At 49.8% G+C, this 15,833-nt stretch overlaps 1 protein-coding gene across 5 annotated transcripts in view; it reads left to right on the forward strand.

Moving 5' to 3' along the window:
- The window catches only part of GFOD1 (Gfo/Idh/MocA-like oxidoreductase domain containing 1), a 102,476-nt gene extending 94,123 nt beyond the window's left edge, over positions 1-8,353 (forward strand). For all 5 annotated transcript variants that reach the window (XM_012101273.5, XM_042237476.2, XM_042237474.2 and 2 more), the window contains exon 2: positions 666-8,353. In XM_012101273.5, the coding sequence (XP_011956663.1) occupies positions 666-1,585 (920 nt within the window). In that variant the 3' untranslated portion in view covers positions 1,586-8,353. The remainder of the gene's footprint in view (positions 1-665) is intronic.
- Positions 8,354-15,833: the final 7,480 nt, after the last annotated feature.

Raw genomic sequence — 15,833 nt, forward strand, 5'->3', positions numbered from 1 at the left:
CACAACTGTTGTAAAGCAATTCTCCGCCAATTAAAAACAATAAAAATTTAAAAGATAAATAAAACTTTTAAAAAGGATAATAGTAGCTCAGCTGGTAAAGAATCTGCCTGCAATGCAGGAGACCCCAGTTGGATTCCTGGGTGGGGAAGATCCCCTAGAGAAGGGATAGGCTACCCACTCCAGTATTCTTGGGCTTCCCTGGTGGCTCAGATGGTAAAGAATCCGCCTGCAATGCGGGAGACCTGGGCCCGATCCCTGGGTCAGGAAGATTCCCCTGGAGGAGAGCATGGCAACCCACTCCAGTATATTTGCCTGGAGAATGCCATGGACTAAGGAGCCTGGCGGGCTACAGTCCATGGGGTCGCAAAGAGTCAGACACGACTGAGCGACTAAGTGCGTGCGCGCACACATACACAGAGACACACACACACACACACACACACATACACACAGACACACACACACCCACCCACACCCACCCACCCAGACCCAGGCAAGAGTGCTGGAGTGGGTTGCCATTGCCTTCTCCAGACACACAATAGCGACTACCAAAAAAGAGTAGTCCCTTTCGCTTCCTGGTGCATGAACGCGGACGGGGGCCCACAGCGCCCCTGTCTGCCGCTCGGCGCCAGCGTCCTCACGTGCTGTTTCTGCTCCGCCCACAGGCATCGGCAAGAACGTCATCTGCGACCGCGCGGCCACACCGCTAGACGCCTTCCGCATGATGTCGGCCGCCCACTACTACCCGAAGCTCATGAGCGTCATGGGCAACGTGCTGCGCTTCCTGCCGGCCTTCGTGCGCATGAAGCAGCTCATCGAGGAGGGCTACGTGGGCGAGCTGCTGGTGTGCGAGGTGCAGGTGCACGGCGGCAGCCTGCTGGGCAAGAAGTACAACTGGAGCTGCGACGATCTGATGGGCGGCGGCGGGCTGCACTCGGTGGGCACCTACATCATCGACCTGCTGACCTTCCTCACCGGCCAGAAGGCCGTCAAGGCCCACGGGCTGCTCAAGACCTTCGTGAAGCAGACCGACCACATCAAGGGCATCCGTCAGATCACCAGCGACGACTTCTGCACCTTCCAGATGGTGCTGGAGGGTGGGGTGTGCTGTGCCGTCACCCTCAACTTCAACGTGCCCGGCGAGTTCAAGCAGGACGTGACCGTGGTGGGCTCGGCCGGGCGCCTCCTGGCCGTGGGCACGGACCTGTACGGCCAGCGCAACAGCGCCCCGGAGCAGGAGTTGCTGGTGCAGGACGCCACGCCGGTCAGCAACTCCCTGCTGCCCGAGAAGGCCTTCAGTGACATCCCCTCGCCCTACCTGCGCGGCACCATCAGGATGATGCAGGCCGTGCGCCAGGCCTTCCAGGACCAGGACGATCGGCGCACTTGGGACGGCCGGCCGCTCACCATGGCTGCCACCTTCGACGACTGCCTGTACGCCCTGTGCGTGGTGGACACCATCAAGCGGTCCAGCCAGACGGGCGAGTGGCAGAACATCGCGGTGATGACCGAGGAGCCCGAGCTGAGCCCCGCCTACCTGATCAGCGAGGCCATGCGCCGCAGCAGGATGTCCCTGTACTGCTAGCCCGGACTGGGGGGACCCGGACTGGGGACCCGGCGTGACCCAGGCCTCCAGCCAGAGGATGGGGGTGGGGGACACTGGGGGGCGGGGTGGGGGGAAGGGAGAGGTGGCCTCGAGGAGTCTGGGGTCTGGGAAGCGGAAAGGGGGAGTGTGTGGGAATGGGGTCTGGGAGGCCAAGCCCCTACCCGGATGAGGGGCCCCAATCAAGAATGAGTTGGGAGGCTGCCTCTCCCTGCCCTTCAACTGTGAGCAGCCAGGAGGGATGGCTGGCCTCTGTACTACATCCATCGCGCCACCAGCTCCCCCCCCACCCCTAACCCCATCTTGGCCTCCTTTGCAAGCCAAATGCCCCTTTGCAATCAGAGCCCCTGAATCCAACAAGTGAGCTCAGCGGGCAGGAGAAGGTGCATCGTTAGGTGGCCACGCCAGCCCCTTGGTCTGGGGAGAGGCAGGATCAGTGGCTAAAGAGAAAGTTCAGATTCCAGGAAGCCACTTACAGGGTCTGCGGGGAGATAAAGTACTTGTAGCAAAGTATACAGCTTTCTTGAAGGTTGGGCCCCCTGAAGCTGAAGGGAGGAGATGTCTTCCTAATTGACTTATTGCCCTTTTCCTGGCCTGAGGCCAGGTCAAGGAGTGCCAAGAAGGGCCAGCCGAGAATCGTGCTCCCTGGAGCCAAAAGGTGAGGGCAAGGGCCCCAAAATAGACAAGGCAGAGAAGAAAATTTCCCTTTGGATGTGTCAGGATTAAAAGCCCACAAGGAGCCACCTTGTAACTATTTCCAGTGCAGTATAGACATGGTCCTTTCAGAGGACCGAGGAGACAGCCAGATGGACCCAGGACCATAAGCTCCTGGGCTGTTGTCCAGGCCCCGGGGCAGCTGTGAGCCCCAGGCTTGCAGGGACAAGTCCCTAGCAGAAGGGAAAGTGAGCCACCCCTGTGCCCATCTCTCCTGGCAAGCTGGGGAAGGGCTCCTAGGAGAGTCCCCCACTTTGTGGATTTTAAAAGGGAAGCCTTCAGGTTCACACAGATATAATCATCTTCCCTTTGGGGGAGAAAAATGTCAAGGCTCTTTTCCTTAGTTTGGACCTTTGTTCTCATGCATCAAAAAAGTGAAAACTTTTGACTAGGTATTAAAACAAAAGGACAGCAAGGAACATTATCTTCAGTATTTCTAAATGGGGTTTTAGAACCCTCTGAGGTGTATAGTTTGCTTAGGCTTGAGAAAGCTAATATAGGAAGAAACATCTTCTCCCTCCTCTGGCCTCCTATCCCTCTTATCTTAACGCCCTCTGCTTATTGAGCTTTTACTGGAGATGGCAAACTGTAGGCTTGGAGCAGGCGGTGCCAGAGGGAACGGCCAGAGACAGACAGACAGACACACATGTTTATAAATGCTCTCTACCACCTTGTCACTAAAATCCCTCTTGGGAATTCAGACCTGGTCTTGAAAGAAAGCTTAAGTCAAATACATTTTGAAAATGAGGGCTTATCCTATTGTTTCCTTTTCTTAATTCTTCACCACACATAGGATGTTTGTTGAGGTTGGCTGTTGAGAGGATTACTTGTAAGTCTACGGAGTCTGTTCACAGTCACAGAAACCCAGCTGTTGTCTTTGGCACACAAGTAACATTTGGAGTCTTTTCAGACGGCCCGCAGTGGAACTGGAAGGGAATTTAAGGGGCTGAGAGTGCACCCCAGGCTCTGAGCAGGCAAAGTCTCAAAACGAACTAACTGTCCGATCAGTTGCTCCTCCATCCTCATAAGCTATGCATCCCAGGCTGACCCTGGGTGCGGCAGTGCTATGTCCAAACACCCCTGGAATGTTGGTATTTTCTAGCACAGAGGAGTAGGAATCATCTTCCTAGAAAGAATTTCTCTGCTTCCCGGGCCTTCCTGCCATGTGGGAAGGTTAGTCGGCTACAACTCTCCATCATATCATTTGTTCCTTCTCCATTGACAGAATCAGCATGCCAGCTTTTGTAGCTAACAGCTCAAAACTAGAAGTTTGGTGGTATGGAAGCCTTCCAGTGAGAGTTTGAGTGGAAGGCCATGCCATGGACTTTTGAGGTTCCGATTCTCCTAAATTTCTCTCTGGATAAATAGTTTTTGTAGAAACTGAGTGGAAAGAATTTTTTTTTTTTCTAGTTAGCCCAAAGGGTTGGGATCGAGGATGAAAAGAAAGGAAACTAGTGACCCTATGGGTCTCGTTTTTCTAAGTCATTTATAATCTAAGTAGGGCTGTTCCTGGGGGTTCAATTTTGTTTCTGTACTTTAAATACTTGAAAGTTCTTTGCCCCACAAAGATCTCTGAGTTCTGTGATGAATATTTAGTGTCTAAAGCAAAAATTCTCATTTGAGGCTGGGGTATATGGAAGAATATATATTCTTAAAAAGCAGCATGAAAAATAGTACATGTACTCAAATTTTATCGACTGAAATGCATGTGATAGGTAGATGCAGGAACAGGTAGAAGAAAAGGCCTAAACGGTTCATTTTGTTAATAGAAAAGCTACAGTACATGGCTTCGTTAGTGCTCCTTTGGCCCCAGACCTGTCACTTGCAAAGACTTTGTTAGGAGCCACAATATAAACTTGAAATCTCCAGCTCTCAACAACATTCTCTAGGACTTTGCCCCAGCCCAGCACCCCTAGTAGTACCTGCAGGGGACTGGGTGGGTACCCTTGGCTGGATTGGAGCTTAGATGAAGCTTCTGGAGTCATCCAGCCCCCTTTCTCTCTGCCTTGTTGAATGTTTCAAGGGTCCAGCATGATGGAGGCTCCATCTCAGGGTCATCATAGTTGGTCCCCACTTGCCTGGTTTGTCCCCATCATTGTTCTGGGGGGCCTCTGATGTTTGGCTCATGCCACTGGTGGCCTCAAAAGATGTTCCAGATTCTGAGAGAGGGAGTGTAAGGGGTGCTCACCTGGTGCCCACAAGTGTTTGGGAATGCCCTGTGCTTATTTGGAAGGTTTGGATTCTCTGAGTTTTCTCTTGGAGAGTTGGTGACCCCTGTCAGCTCCCCCTATGACTCCTCCTCACCCCCCTGGGAGAGGTGTGGCAGGGGACCTCAGGGCCTCCTCAGCCCACCTTGGGCCTCTAAGGGCAGTCTTGGCCGACTCCAGCTGAAGCGGAAGTTCTCCCAGGCCCTTTTTCCCTCTGCAGAGAGCCATCTCAGTCCTCTCTATGTGCCCACATTTCCTGATCATCTGCTGTGTTTAAGGTATTTTAAGTGTGGTGGTTTAGTTGCTCAGTCGTATCTAACTTTTGCAACCCCATAGACTGTAGCCCACCAGGCTCCTCTGTCTGTGGGATTTTCCAAGCAAGAATACCGGAGTGGGTTGCCATTCCTTTCTCCAGGGGATCTCCGGCTCAGGGATTGAACCGGGGTCGCCTGCATTGCAGGTGGATTCTTTGCCAACTGAGCTAAGTACATTCTCTTACTTAATCCATAAAACCACCCTATAGTATTGGGTATTGTTAGTCCCATTTTATACATGAGAAAATTGAGGCTGAGAGGATGAGTTACCTGCCCCAGGGTCACAAAACTATGAAGTACAAGAGCGAGGGTCACCTGAATCCAAAAACCTTCCTTCTCTTCCAAACCTCATGGCCTCCCACAAAGGAAGGTGTGTACCTCTGCAGTTCTTTGCTGGGCAAGAAAGCACTCCTTGTTGAACCCTGTCGGGGACTGTGGGGCCACAGTGATTCGACACTGTGCCCTGTGTGGGGCTCCCCTCTGTGGCTGTCAACACCTCCCCGTGGAGCTGGGTGTCACATTTGCTATTGTGCCAGAAGTTTCCTTGTAGAGCTGCAAATAGAAGAGTTGATTTTTCTTCCTCTTCCAAACTGGAAATATCACTCAGCTTCTTTTAAAATCAACTTCCTAAGTTGATTCTGATGGTAGGCGATGCAGCCAACCGCAGAGCTGGGGACTTTTAAGAAGTTGTTGGCTGATTATTACAGGGTTGTGCTCTTGCTGATCCTAATAACATAGGAAAATGTCTCTTCTCAGGGAGCGGGGCATTGACAGTGCATCTGACTTGGATGTTAGCTGTGCATGGCATTTGTGCCTTTAGACTCTCTTAGTTCTTGATCTTGTCCCGTAGCCGCAGCTGTTGAATTGGACCTGTGGTCAAAGATGAGGTTTCTAATTGCATCACCTTTATCCTGGTGGGTATGGTGGAATGGGGGAAATTTAGCATTGGTAGGGGTACCCTGGGGAGAAAGTAACTCCAGCTGCAACTGAAGGGACTTCAGAGCCAATATATTCAATAGTTCCTTTTGGATCTCCAAGAGGTGGTGGTTGTTGCTATTCAATTGCTAAGGCATGTCCAACTCTTTGCAACCCCATGGACTGCAGCACACCAGGCATCCCTGTCCTTAGCTATCTCCCTGAGTTTGCTCAAACTCATGTCTGTTGAGTCGATGATGCCATCCAATCATTTTGTCCTCGGGTCAACCCCTTCTCCTTCTGCCCTCATTCTTTCCCAGCATCAGGGTCTTATCCAATGAGTCAGCTCTTGGCATTAGGGGCCATAGTGTTGGAGCTTCAGCACCAGTCCTTCCAATGAATATGCGGGGTAGATTTCCTTTGGGATCGATTGGTTGATCTTCTTGCTGTCCAAGGGACTCCCAAGAGTCTTCTCTAGCACCCCAAGAGGCTAAAGTGAAAGTGAAGTCGCTCAGTCGTGTCTGACTCATTGCGACCCCATGCACAGTAGCCTGCACCAGGCTCCTCCATCCATGGGATTTTCTAGGCAAGAGTACGGAAGTGGGTTGCCATTTCCTTCTCCAGGCTAAGTAATGTAAAAATAAAAGAACTGAATATGCCATTTCTCAGCCAGGACTGAAACCCCAGTTTTCTGACTTAGAGCCCCATCCTGCCTTCCTCAGCATCTCAGAGCTTTCAGATGGGGAGAGGGAGGCCCACAGGAGTGACAAGACATGCCCGAGGTCCCAGGGCTAGTTGGTAGAAGAGTTGCACTGAGAACTGGGGCCTGCAGCTGACCGTATTCCCTGAGCTCTTAAGCTGAATTCACCTTAAAAAAATTATGTCTCAAATGTAGTCAGAAGACTAGCTGTTTAGAATTTCCCACTGTGACTGTAATGTGAACAATGGTCTATAATTTGTATTGTATCTGGCGAGGATGGGGAACATACATTCAGATGCTCACCACTGAGATTCCCTGAGGCCATCTCTCCTAGGCCCCGCCCCGTGGGTCCAGATCTAGGCCTTGACCAGCTTAGGCCTCCTGTTCCACCACCGTCTCTCTGTTTTCAGGCTTCCAAAGCCTGCGGGTCACGGGGCAGAGGCCACGACCCTGGAGAGTTTTTTTTTTTTTAAATCAACTCTCAGAGCCCCGCACTTCAGTTCCCTTTGGGGACAGTGAGACAGGTAATGAGATAATGCTTGTCTGCAGCCCCCAGGCGCCCGCCCAGCCTGCCACAGCCCCGGCAGAGTATCATGCAGGGCAGCGCCCCAGGTTTGAGGGGACAACCCTGAACTGGCGTTTAGGACTTCTCCCAGGAGGTGTGCAAACCTTCAGTGCTGCTCTCAGAGGCGATGGGCTCAGTGGTGTCGTCAGAGTTTGGAGGTGAAGTCAGTAAGCACCGCGGACCTGAGTGACCACACCAGTTTCAGCAGCAGAAGGTGGTGGCCTACTGACTTTTTCTCTGCTACATCGCGGTTCCTATTTGCTGGAGCCCTTGAGAGGGCCACCCGAGTGTCTGGCTCTCAGTCAGGCTCCTAGAGCACTGCACTACTGAATGCTCTTGAATCCGTCGCCCTCGTGTGTGCACGGCAATAGTGAGTAGAGGGATGACAAGACCATGTCACGGGTAGGGGCTCTGTGCTTGGCGTGGTAGCCAAGCTTGCCGGGGTGGTGTGAACAGGGCTCTCAGAGCAACCCTGGTGTCTGCGGTCTTTCCCCGTCTGGGTCTCTGCTGGCCCCTGCAGCCATCACAAGGGCTATTTTGCTGTTGGCGGAGCCCTGAGGTTTCTCCCCATAAACCTGATGACTGCTTGGTAGTTCTTGTCCGCGGCTGGGAAACAAAACCCAAGCTGGCGACCTACCCTGTTCCTTTGCTGCCCTTTTCTCTGTCCGGCGTCCAGCCGTGTTTAGTATTCTGGCCCTGTGCCTTGCCCAAGGGAGGCAGAAGTTTCTAGTGATTACGGCTTTCTGTTTGTTGCCTGGTGCTTTTACTGTGTTTTATTTTTTAACCAAAATTGCATCTGTTTGGTTGTCAGTGTTGAGTATGTATTTATTGTGTTTTACAAACATGAGAATATATATATGTATGTATATGTATAAAAAACTTATCTATGAAAAGTCAAGGCATGTAAACTAGATATTTTAAAGAGCTATTTATCAAGGGGAAAAGATGTGTGTTATAAAGTAAACAGAGTCTATATTTTATATATAATGTAGATAGCAAAACATAGCTTATAAATTATAGAAGGTTTGGGTTTTCTTTTTTTATTATTAAAGCAAAAAGAAAAAAAAAAAAGACAATGAATGCAACTGTTCTTAGTGTTTTACAAGCTCAACTGCTGTGGGTGGTGGCCTTCCCTCCTGGGCCCTCGAGATGAACAGTCTGTGCCCCTGGCCTGATGCCTGTGTTATGTCTGTGATGCTCTGGGGGCCACGGCTTACCATCACCCCGCCAGCTGGCATGTGCCACTTCAAATGTGGCTTCCTGCTGTCCTTCCCAATTGACGTTGGTGGGATAAAGGAATGGAAGTAGCAAATAAAGATTGAAGAGAAGATGTAACTCCAGCTGCTTTACTGTTTATTAGATGCGGGTCCTCTAGCTGATGACCTAGGTACCCGGTCAAATTGTGGGCTGTGAGGCAAGAATGGGGGTGGGAATGATGATGGTGCATCTGGGTTGTGGGTGTGTGTCTAGTCGGGGAGGGGGGATCTGTTCTGGTGTCAGCACCCATGAGACTGAGCAGTGGAATCCACTCTGCCTTTTTGATGGTAGATGTATTGGAAGTTAGAACTGGAGGCACTTTGGAACATCTGGCTCAAATCCTGATTCTAATTTTGAAAACGTGGACATGGAAGGGAAATAACCTGCCTAAGGCCACTCAGAGTGTGTGTGTGTGGTGTGTGTGAAAGCTCAAACCAGGCAAACAAGATGACAACAGAGACCTTAGACTGGGGAGCAAATTTTAGGATTCTAGGATTCTCTGGTTTACCAAGATCTTAACCTAACACCTCCCACCAAGCTCTATAAGACACATTCAAACAGGCTCCGTTGACTCTTTACAAGAGCATCTTTGCTTTGTTCTTGGCAGCATTTAAGGGCCACCATCGTGGACTGAGGTCAGCCGAATCTGAGATTTGTGTGGATGAGGTCTCTTGTGGCTAGGCTGGCCTTCCCACCCTCTACTGTCTTAGAGAACACACAGGTAATTCTTCTGGTCGATGCTTTCCCTTCACGTAAAAACAGGAAATAGGAAGAAATTGACAGAAGCTGAGATCTCATTGTTCATTTCTTCATGAGCAGGTAGTGATGTTAATGCATTCAGAACACAGCCCATCCATTAAGATAAAAAGGTACAGCGAATGCCTCTGTTCACATGGATCCTGACAATACACGTGTAACATCTCATCCCTTGGACAGTGCAGTAAGTCTGAGATCGGTTCTGAAGAAGGCAGTGAGAGGGACTTCTTTATCAAAGCTGCAAGTGCCATGTGCCCAGCTGTAAACTATTGTGCTGTGGGGTCCAGTTCTCTGAGCTTCTTCTAGCCACGTGGCCTGGGAACCAGCCCCTGGTGAAAGACTCCACGCTCCTGAGCATTTATGTACATTTTCAATCCAAGAGCACGTTGTTCCTTCACAGGTTTGGAATTTCTTTGTGATGCTGGTTTCTCTCAATTTAAGCTGATTTCTTGTTACAGAAACGGGATTATGCTGTGTCCTACTGAACCACAGGATGTGATCACAGTGCTTTCATAGTCTCTGGACTGCGGTTTAAAAAGAATAGTTGTAATTACATTGCAAGTCATTCAGGTTGTAGTTGATGGAACAAACAAAGAGAACTCTGTGTCCCCCTGTGCCTGTCAGCCTCCCCTCCCCCCGCTGCCCCACCACACACACACACACACACACACTCACACACACACACACACAGAACCATTTTCTGTTTTGATCTCCTGCTTCTTTAATCTTGTGTATTTTTAGTGCCTGTTGTGACAAGTTTGTGTGATACAACCTGAAAGGCAGGATGACTGCTACAATTGTTATGAGAATACGCATCTACAAAGTATGCAGAAGTTTGTATAGAGATGAAAAAATAACAATTCCACCTCACTCTAAGTTGTGTGCTCCCATTTTATCTTCCTGTGTGCATGCTAAGTCACTTCAGTTATGTCCAACTCTGTGCAACCCTATGGACTATAGCCCTCCAGGATCCTCTGTCCATGGGGATTCTCCAGGCAAGAATACTGGAGTGGGTTGCCATGCCCTCCTCCAGAGGATCCTTCTGACCCAGGGATCGAACCCACATCTCTTACGTCTCCTGCATTGGCAGGCGTGTTCTTTACCAGTAGCACCACCTGGGAAGCCCTTTATCAACCCACACTTAACCTTAATCTTGCCTAAGTAGAAAAGATCCCTCTGCCTAGATAGATATTCCTGGCCAGTGCCTACATGCACTGGTCAGTAGCAGTGCCCCCTGCTGGAAGGTTGGCCAGGAGGTGCAGAGAATAGAAATGGAACCAGACACCACCTCATAGAGTTTGAGCCATGTTACAACCACTTAAGACAGCGTGACAGCTTACTTGAACCAAAACTTTGACAAAGAAGCTGATGCGAAACATTCAGAATTCTTTGCCTTGTTCATTCAAGGTCAGGGTTCCTTTCGAATCCTGTCTCTGAGTCTCCAGCTGCTGGTGAATTGCTGAGAGGTGACTTGCACTAGAACAGCCTTTGCAGGTTTGCTGTGGTCCAAGCACAGCCCTGCAGGAGGAACTCACATCTAAGCTGGTGGTTGGACTTTCTCCAGAAACACCCCAATGCAGGGAGCACCCTTCTCTCCTAAAGTTACACAGATTGTGATCACCTGGGGTCCAACCAGACTCTCCCTTTTAGCCACAAGGGAGGATGAAGGACTAACTTTAGGAGCAACTTCTTGGGCAGTTACAGATTCATTCCTTTCTTGATTGATGGTGTGCACATGGATGGGGCTCAATCCCAGAATTACCGTCTGGGGTGTACACGTTCGGAAGTCCCATTGTCTCTGACCCATTCATCACTGGCCATCAGCGCCTTGGAAGAAGAACGCCCTGGGGAGGAGGAACCCTAAGAGGGCTGTGAGCAGCTGCAGTGGATGTGGAGATGATGTCTACAAGCCCACGAGGCCCCAGGGAGTCCCCAGTGTGGCAATTTGCCCCCGAAAGTCACTACCTCCCTTTTAGAGTGCATTGAGAGGTCTAAATCAGGCAGAAGCCAGACCAAAGCTGTTTGAAGCTTCCTGGGGAGTCACTCCAGACTCTTCAAAACCAGAGACCAGGCAGGCATAATAGCTGGCAAAACTACAGGCAGGGAAGCAAGGCCAGAGGCCCTGCCATCTTTCCAGACCTTATGAGGCAGCTTGTTGGGGATGCGGTGGCTAACAGGCGAGCCTGAAGCACCAGCCCCCTTATGGTGCTGAACTCAGGGATCTGCCTTGGCACTCAAGTTCTGCCGTGAAGCAGAAGGAAGCCAGCCTGGGACAAGCAGGTCTGCGTAGGCTGTGAGATGCTAACAAGCCTGGATCACTGAGGAAGCAAGTGGGTGGGGAGGTATGGGGAAAAAAGAGAAGGAACTGGGGTTATGGGATTGGCTGGGGAACAGGGGGAGTACAGGGCAGAAGCAAGAGTGGATATTGATGCCAAGGGTAAAAAGAGAGGAAGAGGGAAGAACTGGAGACAGATCAGAGGCATGCATTTGAGATATGGAAAGTTCTGGAGATAAGTAAAGGGTACACGAGATATCTGAAACGCAGTTGCTCTGTGGCTGACAGGCCTGATCTGTGCTCTGAGAACAGCTTGGATGAGGAGGAGGACAGCGGATGAGAAAGCATGAGGGCGGAATTCTTCCAGAACTTGGCAGCGTCCGGCTGACTCACTTCTGGAGCTGTGCACGGCGATCCAACCGTCAGCATTTGCTGGAACAATTTCCATACCAGCCTCTGTGTTAAGTGAGCACGAGACCCCAAGTGCACCCTGCACCCCTCCTCCACTCATGTTGCTGTTCCTGTTTGCAGTCCCCATGCCCCCCTGCCTCAAACCTGAAGTTTTCAAGGATTCACCAACTACCATTTCACCCTGTCCTTTGATACATTCAGGAATCTTCCAGATAGCTTTTTCTTTTTCTTTTTTTTGAACACACAGAATCTCTCATCCCTCTTCAGCTTTGAGTCCCTGCCCACCAGACCATCACTACAGCCTGCTTTCTCCTCTCCCACTGGAGCTTTTCTGATGACAGTCTCCCGAGGGAGCAGACTTGCTCCAGGAGGACTGATAGTTGTCAACTGCACCCAGCCCTGACCTATGCTGTCTTGAGCCCCACCTCAGTCCTCGGATCTCTCCCGGGTCTCGTCATGTGGACGGGGACATCCAGGCAAAGGCTGATTCCTTTCCCTCCTCTGGCTGTGTCTCAGCCCTTCCCAGCCTGCTCTCATTCCCCAGCTGGACTCTCTCCCTGTCCACTGAGCTCTCCCTTCATCCTTCAGTTGGGCCAGAGTCTTTGAACTTGGATAGAAAGGAAAAACAAACAAACAAACAAACAAAATCAGCAAAATGCATCTTCATCTCCACTAACTCTAACTGAAACTTGGCATCTTCTTCAACTGTGGCATCAAATTCCAGTCGGAGAAGCAGTGCCTGTGACTTTACCCACACTGAGAATCACACTTATTTTCAGATCTCATCATTGGATTTTGCAGATATCTTGAAACACCATGTATCCTCGTCACTTCTCTAAAATTATGGAAATCATTAGACTATCACCAGATCTTTTTATTTATTAACAATACTTCAATAAAAAGCTCATACCTTGGCCTAGCACAAGTTTTAAAAATTGGGGGGATAACTATGATAACATAATTTGTTACTTTGTAGGCATAGGTACCTTATTTTATACATTCAAAAGCATTATTCCAGGGGTTAAACACATTATCCCAAAAAGGGATCCATCGGCTTCACCAGATTGCCAAAGATACGTGAGACACGGAAACGCTGAGAACCCCCGAGTGTGGCAGAAATAGCCTTGGCATGGCCCTTATTCTCAACTATAAAATCTTTCCATTGAATATTATTGAATATGATTTAAATAATACACAATTAATTGAAAAGAGATGCTCTGAAATCTGAAGACCCCTTCCGGGTGTCTAAACTCTTTTCTTTAGGAAGTTCTTGCTTCAAAGCCCTGTTTCCCAGACAAAGCAGAGCATCAGAACCAGAAGGGTTCCCTGCACAAAAAACCACCTGAACTGGTCTGGGGGCAGAAGAGATTTTTAAAAATGTGAATGACACAGGCATCTATTAAACAGCCCACTCTGTTCAAGGAGGTATTATACAATGAAAGTTCAAATCCGTTTCATCCCAGGCCCTCATTCCACTTTCTAGAGGTAACCCCCATTCACAGGGCTCCCCCAGCGGCTCAGTGGTAAAGAACCTGCCTGCCAGTGCAGGAGACATGGGTTTGATCCCTGGGTCGGGAAGATCCCCTGGAGAAGGAAATGGCAACCCACGCCAGTAATCTTGCCTGGAGAATCCCATGGACAGAGGAGCCTGGCGGGCTGCAGTCCACGGGTTTGCAGAAGAGTTAGTCATGACTTAGCAACTAAACAACAACCTATTCACAATTTATACCTTTCCCTGGAATTATCCCAATACATATACCAATATGTGTGCTGTACACACGGTGGCATCTTGTTCTTTTTTTCTTAATGTATTTTTGACCTCTTTCCACAGTAGCCTGTATCATTGACTTCATTCTTTTTCATGGCTTTGTCGAAAAACTCTACATGAAAAATTCTAACTAAAAAATTTTAAGGCTCTGAAGACAGATGGTGATGGTTACATAATCATGCGAATTTCTGAGAACCAATGACCCACCCACTTAAAGATGGTTAAGATGGTAAGTTCTGTGCTTTGTCGAGGCTTCCCTGGTGGCTCAGTGGTAAAGTGTCCACCTGCCAATGTAAGGGACATGGGTTTGATCCCGGGGTCAGGAAGGTCGTGTGGAGGAGGAAATGGCTACCCGCTTCAGTATTCTTGCCTAAAAAACTCTCATGGAGAGAGGAGCCTGGGGTCCATGGGGTCACAAAGAGTCAGACATGCCTGAGTGATTCGGCATGGCACAAATATTTAACCACAATATATATAAAAAAGTTAAGCTCTGCAGGTAACGGAGCCGCAGCCCCCCAGTTCCTATCCCACCGCCCCTCAGGTCAGCTAGCTCGACATCTTGGAAACGCCTCCTCTTTTTCGCCTCTTTGCTGCCATCCAGAGTCCCCTTGTCCCTATTTCTTTTCGGAAGCAAAAGCTCCCTTTTCCACAGGTGCCTGTTACCGGAGTGAAAGTGGATGAAAGTTTCTGTCCTAATCTTGTCAGAAGTCAGCAGACAGCTGGCATGGCCACGGACAGTCCAGGCTCTGGTGGGGACCGAATCCTTTTCAGCTCTGGAATGCCTTTCATCCTCTGTGTTGAAAGCTTTGCGGAAATGAGGCCAGGGCTTGTGAAACAATTCAAGCCTGGTTGCAAACCAGCCCCAGAGTCTATGCTAACGCTTCCTCGTATTTTTTTCCAGTGGCGTTTTGACATCCTTCACCCAGCTAAAGGGTTCGGAAAAAGCCTTTTCATGAGGAGCCTATGCAAATAAATTCAGTTCAGTACAGCCACTCAGTCGTGTCAGACTATTTGTGATCCCATGGACTGCAGCACTCCAGGCTTCTCTGTCCTTCACCAGCCCCCAGAGCTTGTTCAAACTCATGTCCATCGAGTCAGTGATGCCATCCAACCAACTCATCCTCTGTCGTCCCCTTCTCCTCCTGCCTTCAATCTTTCCCAGCAACAGGGTCTTTTCCAACAAGCCGGTTCTTCGCATCAGGTGGCCAAAGTATCGGAGTTTCGGCTTTAGCATCAGTCCTTCCAATGAATGTTCAGGACTGATAGCCTTTAGGATGGACTGGTTGGATCTCCTTGCAGTCCAAGGGACTCTCAAGAGTCTTCTCCAATACCACAGTTCAAAAGCATCAATTCTTCGGCGCTCAGCTTTCTTTATAGTCCAACTCTCACATCCATACAAAACTACTGCAAAAACCATAGCCTTGATTAGATGGACCTTTGTTGGCAAAGTAATGTCTCTGCTTTTTAATATGCTGTCTAGGTTGGTTACAGCTTTTCTTCCAAGGAGCAAGAGTCTTTTAATTTCATGGCTGCAGTCACCATCTGCAGTGATTTTGGAGCCCCCCCCCCCCAAATAGTCTCTCATTGTTTCCCCATCTATTTGCTACGAAGGGATGGGACTGGATGCCATGATCTTAGTTTTACACGCCCTGAAATTCAGCACCATGTGGGGGATCTGTAGGGTTTACGGTACTCCCATTGATTCGTGGACGCTGGAGCAGTTCAGATGAGAGGGAACAAGAGCTGGCCCAGAGCACAGCCTCACGGACCTGTCACCCCAGGCAGGTTCTCCCAGAGGCTCCGTCCATCAGTGTGACATCAAGTCCGTGGGGAGTATTGCCTTGGCTACAGACAGACTCAGGGTACCAAGGTGCACAACTTATTTTAGTCACCTGGAGGAGTTACTGAGGCACCGAATTCTTGTCTCTTCCTGTGAAGGGATCACTTAAACTCCCGTTTTTATTGTAAAAGCCTCCATGCCTCCTTCCCACATTCAGGTGGCCTGGCTCAGGGAGTTTGACCCAGCCTCATCAATAGGTCCTGCTGTGAGGTGACTCCAGTGAAGAGGAGGGTTTTCCCACGGCTCTGTCCCTCCCTGGAGGGCTTGACTGAGTTGCTGCAGACACCAGCATTTCAACCTTTTGGAGAAGGAGGCTTTGGTTTGGTGAGGCTTGGCCCTGAACTTGTAACTTCATTGGAGATGCTTTGCAATTTTCGACTCCCTACGTTATTACTAACACCTGCTTCTCTGGAAGGTCTCATTGGGCATCACTCCACCTGACCACCCCACAACGCCCCCAGCACGGCCTGTCCACCCGTTCATGAACTCTGTGCCCCCTCTATCAGAC

Source organism: Ovis aries, chromosome 20, assembly GCF_016772045.2.
Source record: "Ovis aries strain OAR_USU_Benz2616 breed Rambouillet chromosome 20, ARS-UI_Ramb_v3.0, whole genome shotgun sequence".
NCBI lineage: Eukaryota > Metazoa > Chordata > Mammalia > Artiodactyla > Bovidae > Ovis > Ovis aries.